At 35.1% G+C, this 11,898-nt stretch overlaps 2 protein-coding genes across 2 annotated transcripts in view; both read left to right on the forward strand.

The window, feature by feature from the left end:
• Positions 1-11,898, forward strand: part of LOC108358190 (uncharacterized) — a 34,136-nt gene that overhangs the window by 10,184 nt on the left and 12,054 nt on the right. Inside the window, exon 2 of the mRNA XM_017609377.1 lies at positions 10,411-10,458. Within this exon, the coding sequence (XP_017464866.1) occupies positions 10,411-10,458 (48 nt within the window). The remainder of the gene's footprint in view (positions 1-10,410; positions 10,459-11,898) is intronic.
• The window catches only part of LOC108358189 (zinc finger C2HC domain-containing protein 1C), a 48,197-nt gene continuing 46,736 nt past the window's right edge, over positions 10,438-11,898 (forward strand). Inside the window, exon 1 of the mRNA XM_017609376.1 lies at positions 10,438-10,458. The gene's annotated coding sequence lies outside the window, so the exon portion shown is untranslated. The remainder of the gene's footprint in view (positions 10,459-11,898) is intronic.

Raw genomic sequence — 11,898 nt, forward strand, 5'->3', positions numbered from 1 at the left:
ACTCAACTCACATAAACTATTCTTAATTTTAGCGGTTGAATTTCAACCGCTGGGCGAACACTAGTAAAGTAAATATTGCAATATTGCTGGCAAAAGAAAGAGGTTTAAGAAGGCTCATAGCCAAAAATATTTTTGTTGAGGTTGCCACATGTTTGAAAATTTTAACTAAATTTAATTGATAAGATAAATTAAATATTGCAATATGGGTAGCAAATTTCAATTTATTAAATTTAATTAAATTGATAAAATAAATGAAATATTACAAAACGGGTATCATACAACATAAAAATACTTTTAAGGCGCAGCGAAGCACGCCGGGTATTTGCTAGTCATATGAGATGACTCAACTCACATAAACTATTCTTAATTTTAGCGGTTGAATTTCAACCGCTGGGCGAACACTAGTAAAGTAAATATTGCAATATTGCTGGCAAAAGAAAGAGGTTTAAGAAGGCTCATAGCCAAAAATATTTTTGTTGAGGTTGCCACATGTTTGAAAATTTTAACTAAATTTAATTGATAAGATAAATTAAATATTGCAATATGGGTAGCAAATTTCAATTTATTAAATTTAATTAAATTGATAAAATAAATGAAATATTACAAAACGGGTATCATACAACATAAAAATACTTTTAAGGCGCAGCGAAGCACGCCGGGTATTTGCTAGTCATATGAGATGACTCAACTCACATAAACTATTCTTAATTTTAGCGGTTGAATTTCAACCGCTGGGCGAACACTAGTAAAGTAAATATTGCAATATTGCTGGCAAAAGAAAGAGGTTTAAGAAGGCTCATAGCCAAAAATATTTTTGTTGAGGTTGCCACATGTTTGAAAATTTTAACTAAATTTAATTGATAAGATAAATTAAATATTGCAATATGGGTAGCAAATTTCAATTTATTAAATTTAATTAAATTGATAAAATAAATGAAATATTACAAAACGGGTATCATACAACATAAAAATACTTTTAAGGCGCAGCGAAGCACGCCGGGTATTTGCTAGTCATACATAAACTTTTTTACGAGTTTGTGTCAATCACTTTATATGACTTTCTTTGAAGATTTCTGAACAAATCATTACAAATTTCGGAACATATTTCCGATGCTCTTAAAGATTTCGGATTTCGGAAGATTTACGTCTTAATCTGATAGTCAACCTACTTAGCCTCCAAGACGCGAGGTGGCTAACACACTCACTTATACATACGTTTGCATATCTGCACCAAACGCAGGGTTTAACTTCTGTAAAATTTAACCGCGTCTACATATGTACATATGTACATGTGTATATAAGTATATAAATACTTAAACATTTACGGGAAGTGCAATCCTTTTTGTGCAAGATTATTTAAGAGCAACATTTTCGAGAGCTTCTAATCGCAAACGCTTCATGCACGCCTCAAGTTTTTGACATTTGATTTGCACGGTTTAAGAGAGCTTGATTTTTTCGAGGTCACTGATGCGCAAACTTGAGTATTTAGCCATCTTACTAGCTGTAGCTGCCGCACAAAGTCTACGTAAATATATTAAATTTGTTAGCTGCTATTGCGAGTGTTCGCTAAACATACGGACATGCCACTTCAGAGTAATCTTCAGCGCCCCCTTGGACATTAATTTGGAAGCATGACACACGTCCATAAATGGATGTACATACATATGTATGTATACAACACACATACTCACACACACACTTTTTTGAATGGTCTTATGCAGAAGTGCTTCAAATTGCATATCTAATATGTGGGCGTATGCATATGTATGTGTGTGTGTGTGTATGTGTATGTAGATATGTGTGTAATACACTACACTCGCAGACAAGCGAACAACACAACTATACATACATACATACATACATATGTATGTGCATACATACTAGAGGTTTACGCCGACAGGCTTTGCGGCGGCGGCGTGGTCAGCTTGAAAAAGAATCGGCGGCGGCGGCGACGCCGGCGCGTCTGAAAACGCCGGCGCTACTGCCCATTAGGTAGATTCAAAATAGACATAAAGCTACTAATCTTATCATGTCATCTCGTCAGCGTTAGGCATTGGCCATGCCAATTCAGATTGTAATTGTATTTAATTAATTCATTGAATTAGTTTTAAATTAAAATCACGTTACTTTCTACTTGAATTAAAATGTTGAGTGTCTGCTGCTGATGGATGGGCAAACAGAAGAAAGTCCGACGTATATAAATAAATACATCTCTATGTTCTCTACAAATCCGTATATGTATACTACTGAAATTTAAAGAAATAAAAAAATTTTAAATGTTAAGTTATTGGGGTAATTTATGTTGCTATCAAAATTTTTTTGCAATAATCTTATCATCCGTTATGTTAAATTACGGAGTTGTTACGATTCTTTGCGGGTCATATGTATATTGAAAACAAGGTTTGGTCAACTTCCACCAGAACGGGCCTTTCTGGCCACTTATAGGTAGCTAAAATATCCACTAAAATATTAAGCGCCAAATTTTTGTAAGGAGAACTGAATGTAATGAAAAATAATAGTAATTTTTACGAAAAATGGGGACTTTAACCCTGTGTAGAAGACATTGCGATGCGCGGGAGCAAACGCCTCCTGGGATTTGACCACCACTTGGGAACAGGGCTTCCAACTATACTTAGCTATGAAGTGCCATATTGAGGATAAAAAAGTGCCAAAATGTGCCAAATAGAAAAATATAACGTGTTACCTATGTTTTTTCTGAGTTACGCTTTTTTGGAAATGTTCAGTGGCCCAAATTATGCGAAATAACTCCTTTAAAAATTTAATCCTCTTTTCGTAAAATAGTGTCTTTATACGAGTAGTATTTACTTCCTTCAAACGATGTATTTTAATGTGCATACATCATGAAAATTTTGTACAAAATTCCTTAGGCGCCGAACGCCGCCGCCGCCGCCGCCGCGCCGATATTTACGTAACTCGGCGGCGGCGCGTGAGAAATGACAAAAAACGGCGGCGGCGGCGGCGTGGCTCGGCGGCGTATACCTCTAATACATACAAAAATTTACTTAAAGCCATGAAGATGTTTCAGTTGCAGTTTTCTTTAGCTGCAATTCCCTAGCGTCCTTCAGCGACGTTGCAGCGACACTTGTAATCTGTCTGCAGTTGAATCATGCAGTCTCGCAATCTCACATCCTCGCATGAGAGATTTTCGTGCAAGCTCGTTGTCGTCTGAACTATGGCATGTATTTGCTTGCACTCGTGCGCGCTTTATGGCACATCGCTGGGAGCAAGTGAGTGCGCTAACAGCAGGTTGGGAGGAGGGCGAAGACTGGCGGAGAAGGGCAGTGTCTGAGCTGTTGGCATCCATTGAGTGTCTTGTAGAATTGTAAAGGTTCAGGCGAAGGCATGAGCCATGGGTTGCTTTTATAATGTTGCCAGACAGCACATGCACAGCACATATACATACATATGGCGGATGCACAGACCGACGGAGGAGCGCATGAGGAGTGAAGCGCAGTGGCGGCGGGCTTAAAGACCACTACTGGGCGATTGAGCAAACGAGCGAAGGAATATTGCTGAAAGTATGTATGTATGTAAGTGTAGCGATGTGAAAACGTTTGATAGGACCAGTTTTTCTTTATTCTACTTTGCCCTCTTAGCCCACACTCCCTGCAGCTGCAATCAATGTTAAAATCATACTCGCTGGTATGCTGTTAAGAGGCAGTGCCACTGAGACAATAATGCCTGACGACTGGGCGGACGGACAGACGATGTGCGCGTATGCTTAGGTGCCTCTCATGCGGAACTACGCTTATACGTACATACATACAAAAGTACCTACATCCCAATTTGCCAAACGAAGTCGTAACGTCGGCGGTTTTGCAATTGGTCGTTGGGCGGTTTTGCCAAAACAACGACGATATATATGTATGTACATATAAAAAATTTCAACAAGCTTTCAGCAAAATTTTATCTTTTTACTCTGCATTAAAGAAACACATCCCTGCAAACCATTTTTTCAGAGTATTCTGCATTGTAAAGAAATTTTAAAGAATTCGTTAAGATTTAATTCGATTTTTTGCCGAATTTTATAAAATTAAATAAATTACGCACACTTCCATTCTTTTACGAAATTTCGGAAGAAAATCTGAGAAGCAACGAAAATAATGCTGCTATGTGAAGAATATCTTTCAGAATTTTTCCCGAATTTTCTTTATTTTTCGTACAGAAATTTCTTTACAAGTTCGTGTCAACCTCTTCATATAATTTTCTTTGAAAATTCGTAAAAAAATCGTTACAGAAATCAGATACTCCTAACGATTTCCTTAAGATTTCGGGAACTTTGGTTTGCAGGGATAGGAAGCAGTTTTTTTTTAGTCCATAAACGTTCCGTTAGTCCGGAACGTTGCATTTTCTACAGAAAAAACGACTAAACGACGAAAAATCACCATAAGGGATACTCATATTGATATACATATTTCAGTTACCTTATTCCCTTAATTAAAGTGAATTTGATTTTTTAAACATGTGGCAACCCTTCTACGTGTCATTTAGAGGTAAAGTATTTTCAAAACTAGTTCAATTGATACCCATATTGTAATATCTAATTCATTTGACTAGGTGACAACCCCTTTCAAAAATAAAAAACTTTATTGCACATCTACAGGCTAAGCCCTGTCATTTGACACTTCACTTTTGAAAGTAGTAGTAAAAGCCACAAGAACCCAAATTTACAACTTAAAACTGCATTTACAGTGAAAGTATGAAAGTTATCAAAAAAACCAATTGCATTTTTGCATTTAGCGTGCTCATTTTTACTAAGAAGCGAATTTTCATTTAAATCCGTCCATAATTCTATTTTTGCCCACATTTTATATCGAAGGGACAAACTGTGCGTCGTAACTACGCCGATTCGAACTCGTCTTCGCTCTGTGGCAAATTGGGATATAATGCGTGCTAGTGTGTGTGTGTGCAAAACTTTTGCAGATCAAGAGGATGCAATTATTGGTAGATAAATTTTACCATAAATGATATTGGGTGATGCTAGTGAAGCGTAATAGCAAAGGATAAGCCAGCGCCATTCATCTGCATTCATCCTCGCGCGCGTCCCCCCCACACGATGGGCCCAGATGATGACAACGACATTAAGTTTGCGTCCGCAGTGCTGATGCTAGAAGCGAGATAGTATAGCCATGTTGTATGTACTTCAACTTTCACTGAATTTTTCCACTTGACAAGTGCGGTGAGTGGTTGCAACCAAAAGAGCTGAAGTGCAATAGTATACGCTTGATTGAAACGGCTGAAAGGAATCCGAACGCAGCTGCAATTTGTTAGTGGCAACATTGCCATCAAAATTGATACAGTTACAAGAAAATGTGATTATTGTGTGGGCGCATATTAATTGAAAATCGAAATTGGTTACCACTGCCGGAATGTGTTTGTGTGTGTGTGTGTGTGTGTGCGTGTATATGATGTAAAAGTCAAATATGTACAACAATAATAAAAATAATTACAATCCATGACATTAGTTTGAGTAAATGTGAGTTTTGAAGTAGGAATGACGCATAACATAGATACATACATATGCAGTTACTTATACAAATGTACATACAGCAGTTCATTAGAGTCACGGTAAATTGTGCAGTCTAATACTACGGCTATACGTTAGCTATTTGCGAGTAAAAATAATTTGCAAATACCTAACTCACTGTTTATATGATTATTTTTCAATATTGTTTGATTATAAAACGGAAATAACATGACCATCTAAATAAAAATAAAAAAAATAAAGCATAAAATGCGAACGTCTTGTTTATAAAAAGTCAATGAGAATGAGACCAGGGAACGGTTTTTTGGACCTAAAAACCTATAAAAAAGGCAAAAACAAATAACGAAAACTGAAAAATAACACTGGTTTACAGAAAAAATATTCAACGGACGCCATTTACAGAATTGCTCGCTGAATCGAGCTAATTTTTATACCCGAGCGCACTTGTGCACAAGGGTATATTAATTTTGTTCACATAACGGTTGTTTGTAACAGCCAAAACGAATCGAGATAGATGTAGACAAATGTATACATAAATGATCAGGATGAAAAAAGAAATCGATTAAGCCATGTCTGTCTGTCCGTCCGTCTGTCCGTCTGTCCGTCTGTCCGTCTGTCCGTGTACACGATAACTCGAGCAAAAATTGAGATATCTCAACGAAATTTGGTATGTAGGTTTCCCTTAATCCAAGGTAGGTTGGTATTGAAAATGGGCGAAATCGGACTTTAACCACGCCCACTTCCCATATAACGGTAATTTCCAGAAATACGAAAACTGCGATATTTTAGTAACTACTGAAGATAATTCACTCAAAATTGATATTTACAATAATTTTTAGACGAAAAATAAGAATATTATAAATTTTTGGAAAATGGGCGTAGCCACGCCCACTTATGGTTACATGTGTATATCTTGGTAACCGCTACACCAATTTCTTCCAAACTTGGCACAGTTGTTGGCCCTGGTACAGCATACCAAATGGCCGAAAATTTTTAAAATCGGACAATAACCACGCCCACATCCCATATAACGGTAATTTAGAGAAATACAAAATCTTCGATAAATCAGTAAATATTGAAGCTAATTTATTCAAAATTGATGCTTGCAACAATTCTTTACCAAGAAATACGATTATGGTAAAACTTTGGAAAATGGGCGTGGCACCGCCCACTTATGATCTCATATAAGTATATCGGTAACCGTTCTACCAATTTGTACCAAACTCGGTGTGGATATTGTGCTTGCCACATATAAGCAAAACGTTGAAAATTATTGAAATCGGACTAAAATTGGGGCCGCTTTTCATATAACGGTAAATTTCATAAATGCTTGAAACTGCAATATTTCGAAATTTAAGGACGTTAATTTACTCAACATTGATACACCCCGGCTTACCATCTAGCGGTAGGTTTCGGAAAGGTGAAAAAACATATATTTAATACTTGCGCCGGGTATTTAATGTTCGGCTCCGCCCGAACTTAGACTTTCTTACTTGTTTAATCTATGGATAAGTTTTATGATAGTTTCAGGTGTACATGGCGTATGAGTAACATTCTTTCCTGCTCATTTTTCATATGACCACATATTACTCCTTTATTCATACATCGATTTTCTCCATTATCAAGTCAATCTGATGTCCGCCATTCTGAATTTTTAAAATCTGACATCAGATTCGTAATCAGAAACCCACTGGTAACGAGTTTCAAGCCATAATAATGTTTAAAGTTTTAGTAATTTTTTTAAGGATTTGATAGCCATATTGGACCCGCCATTTTGAATTTTAAAAATTTACTTCAGATTCGAAATCAGCGGCCCCAAAATCTCCCGAGTGTCGAGTTTCGAACAAGTCCAATTATTATTATTTTTTCTCTTTAATTGATCGCTTTTGAATTTCAAAAAAAAATAAAAAATTTAACCGTTCTTATATGGTTACTTTACTTTTAGCAACTTTCACCAGCGTCTTAATTGAGTGTACGTGGCGTATGAGTAACTTGCTTTCCGGCTCATTTTTTATAGAAAAATCTTTGTGCATTTTCATTTGACCACTCATTATTTCGTATTTATCCATCGATTTTCTTCATCAGTAACATGATTTTCTTTTTGTAACAGAACAGGCTTTAGTGCAAATGCAAAAATTTGGCACAGAACCTATTATTAACCGATTTTCAAAAAAGGAGGAGGTTATCAGTTCGTCGGAATATATATATTTTTTTTTTATTAATGTATGTTACCGCATAACTAACTACGTCAATCGATTTCGATAATTCATTTTGGTCTGGTTAAGATCCGATCAGTAGATCATGAGATATATATATATATTTATTTTTTTTTATATGAGAGTTAAAGTCGGTTTTTTTTTGATAAAAATTACTTGTTTTTTAAATTTTTCTTCCGTTAAAGTTTGATTTTTTTAATTTTTTTCATTAAAAAATAAAGAAAGCTGGAATGATTAATTAATTGGTCAGAAACTATAAGCCCTATCGTGATGTATATACGGTTTATGGAGAATTTCATTGGCTTTCATTTGCCGTATGTTACACTAAGATTTTTAAATTTGTTCGTAAGATATACGTGATTAAAAGGAACCAATTTTTGCTTTAAGCTGAATAACAGTAAATTGCAAATATCTCGAAAACGCATCCATAGCAAAAAAATTAACCGGAATGTTGAAATCACCGAGCAATTCTACATATAAATTGGATAGTGGCGTCTGGAGAACAAAAATCAAATTAAAATTTGTAATCGATTAGTGAGTTCAAACAGAAAGCTTTTCTACAGTTTTATTATAGTATAGATAGATAGATTTTGTATGAAATTGAAATGATAGCAAACTTAAAAAAGACTTGGCCGACGATATAACATAACGATTCTTTATTACTATATTTTTTTTATCATGGATGGCGAAAAAATAATTATCTCTCATACTATATACTATGGTTTGTTTGCCACTCGTAACGGGACAATAAAATTCCTTCTTGAACCTGGGATGGAAAATGAAATTTTTAATTTGTACCTAATTTGAGAAAAAATATACCTGAAACAGAAATACTTATGTACGTACCACAAATTGAACGATGAAAATTGTTTTTTCTAATTGTACCCAATTAGAGAAAAAATTTACCTTAAAAATGTGTGGGTAAAATTAATTGTTCATGGCTTGCATAACCTCTTGATAAAAGTAGGACAACAAGAAAACTTTTCTATAATTATTTTGCTATTAGGATCTCACTTACTTAAATTAGTTCATTATTTGCGTATGCTGCAAAACTTAGTTCGGAAACATCATTCAAGCCAGTTTAAAGGTAATCGAGACGTTTCCAACGTAGCCGAAACATATTAAACTAGATTTTAAAAGCTTTTATTTTAAAATCCTCCATATATCAAATAAGTCAGGGTAGCAGCTTTAAAAAACCATAATGCCCAGAAAACTTACTCAGCAGAGTTTCCGACACTGTTGTAAAATATAGACATAGTAAAGTCCATTTCCGAAAATAGTCCTTTACTGTAACGCTGATATCTTCGACCTAACATGAAAAGCTAATTATAAAAAGGAATGTGACGACAATTTCCTCATTTGAGGAGCGTGATCGGGTTATCTCCCTTCAAAATAAGATTTTCTTCTTTCATAAAAAAGATTCGGAACAACTTTCGATTCCACAAAATCCACAATAAAATCTAATATTTTTAATTTTGGTCCTAAAGTTTTCACATGCATTTCTAGAAGATACTTCAATTACAAAACAAAGGTGCGGAGAATTTTGTTAAATATTTAAGTTATGTTCTGCCGAAATCGACAATAAAATCGACCAAAAAAACTCCTGCTAGTTTTTATATTTCTTCGGGGAAAATCTAGAAAAAGATAGAAAAAGATCGCACCATTGGTGATAGATCGCCCAACCTGACAACATTGATGTGTACCCAGATGTCAGTTGCTCCTATAGAGTAAATTAATCAATATTTTTTTTGGGATTAAATATATTTTTTACATTCTTTATCGAAAAAAATAAGACACGTATTTTTTTTTACAATTTTTAGATAAAGTACTTATGGCCCTTTTCGTGGTAAACATAGGGACAGAATTTTAATCAAATAAGATTGTAAATTCTTCTCTTAAGGCCAGTATGCAGCTCTCAAGAAAAGCAAAAACTCCATATAAAATGACATAAAGAAATAGGTAAGAAATTTTCTCGAGTTAAATTTCCTTAAGGCAGTACGCAGTTCATAAGAAATTTGCTACGGTTTGTACTACAGTCTTCTACAGCTTTTGTGAAAAAAGAGCACAAGGCAACCCAGGTTTTCAACAGAAATATATGCCGTTCCATTATTTCTTGAGGAAAGAGTGAGGCAACAGGCTCAGATGTCAAGAAAATTTTTTGGTTGACAGTATCATGCATTTTCTTCCATACAAAGTATGCTCGACAAAATTTTTATATGGAAGAATTGCGCAGCACCGTCAACAACAAAAAAAAAATAATTAAATCAAATGTAAAAACTCATCGATATTTAAAGGCCACTTGAAACTATACAAAACGGCATATCTGAAATTTTCCTGAAAATGTTATCAACTTATTTTCTGTAGGTCATTAGGATGGCACACCCCTTTTTTGACATGTTTTTTTTTTTATTTTTATACAATTTTAAAATCGGACTTGGGCGTAGAATATGCTACATTTTTATAAAAAAAATGAATGAATATTAAACAAAGAAAAGGGAATCTGTACATACTGGGGATCAAAAGGGTCTGCTAATCTAATGACTGGGAGTGTATAAACGATAATATAAAAATTTTCTAAACAATATAATTTCAAATGCAGTTGGTTTACATATGCTCATTGTAATAAAATACGAAAACGATTTTTCTGAGTGTACGAAATTAAAATATTTTTTTCTTCATTGCTTTCAGGTACTGTTGGGAAACAGATCAAAGGAGGCTACTTGTTGCGATACAAAAGTGAGTAACTAAAGGTGGAGTCCTCAGGGAGAGTGAATAAGCACTTGTCTTACGGCATAAAAAATTATTTTTCATTCACCGACTTTAGTACTATAAATACATAAGTACTTATGTGCATACATACAAGCGCCAAAGGGAAGTGAAGGACACCCTATGAACAAGAAAAGCACTAAGCATTTGCTAGATCAATCAAAAATTTTTAAACAATTTTTACGGAAAAACAACTCCGTCCTTGCGATGGCATAAATAAAATATGTTGAGTGGGCAAAGAAACTGCAGCAGCACTTTAGCTTATCAGCCGATTCACGGCCAAATGCTCCTCTAATGTTGCTGTAGTACGTATGTATGTATGTAGGTACATACATACATCGGTAGTGGTGCTTTGCCAACTGATACAAGCCAACATTCTCAAACAAAAAAATTAACAATCAAATGAATGTACATACACACAGGCATACATACTGTGTATATGTACTATGTAAATTTGTATGTATGTGTGGCTATACGGGGTATGTATGTATATTACATACTTTTTGTGTCATACACAATTTCGCAGGATTTTGCGACAATTTGCTAAATCAGCATAAGTGCAATACACATTGACATGACGCAGCAATTCCTTCCTTCCGACGCGCACAAACAATGGCACAAATTTCCAAAGCGCTCACTAAGTGGCAGGCAGCCCCATGGGGTAAAGCGGCGCACAGCCACATTTGCTTACACTGTTTTTTAAGTATACATATATGTACATATGTATGTACATTACCTAGTTGAGGAGGGGAAGTGAGATTTGATGAAGGCTTTTAAGGGCCGCCTGCCTGTTTAATGGTAAAAGCTTGTGGTGCTGCTGTCGATGTATGTATGTATTTAAGTGTCGGTAGCACTGTTGTAGATGAAGATGACATTGGTATCATTTTTTTTTATACCCGAGCGCACTTATGCACAAGGGTATTATAACTTTGTCCACATAACGGTTGTTTGTAACAGGACAAACGAATCGAGATAGATGTATGTATTTAGACAAATGTATACATAAATGATTAGAATGAAAAAAGAAATCGATTAAGCGGTGACTCTCCGTCCGTCCGTCCGTCCGTATTTACACACGATAACTTGAGTAAAAATTGAGATATATTAACGAAACTTGGTACTGAAAATTGGAGAACTCGGATAATAATCACGCCTACCTCGCATATAACGGTAATTTTCAGAAATACGATTATTCACTCAAAATTGATTTTACTATAACTTTTAGACGAAAAATAAGAATATTATACATTTTTGGAAAATGGGCGTAGCCACGCCCACTTATGATTGGGGCACCGAAATTGCGCATATGGAAACTGTGCATTTAGACATTATTTCGGTTTCAACCGAAACTGTGCATGTATGCTTTACTTCGGGTTTTTCATATGCATTATTTCGGTTTTCAACCGAAAC

This window comes from Rhagoletis zephyria, unplaced genomic scaffold (genome assembly GCF_001687245.7).
Source record: "Rhagoletis zephyria isolate East Lansing unplaced genomic scaffold, Rhagoletis_zephyria_1.1 Rzeph_scaffold_00221, whole genome shotgun sequence".
NCBI classification, from domain to species: Eukaryota; Metazoa; Arthropoda; class Insecta; order Diptera; family Tephritidae; genus Rhagoletis; species Rhagoletis zephyria.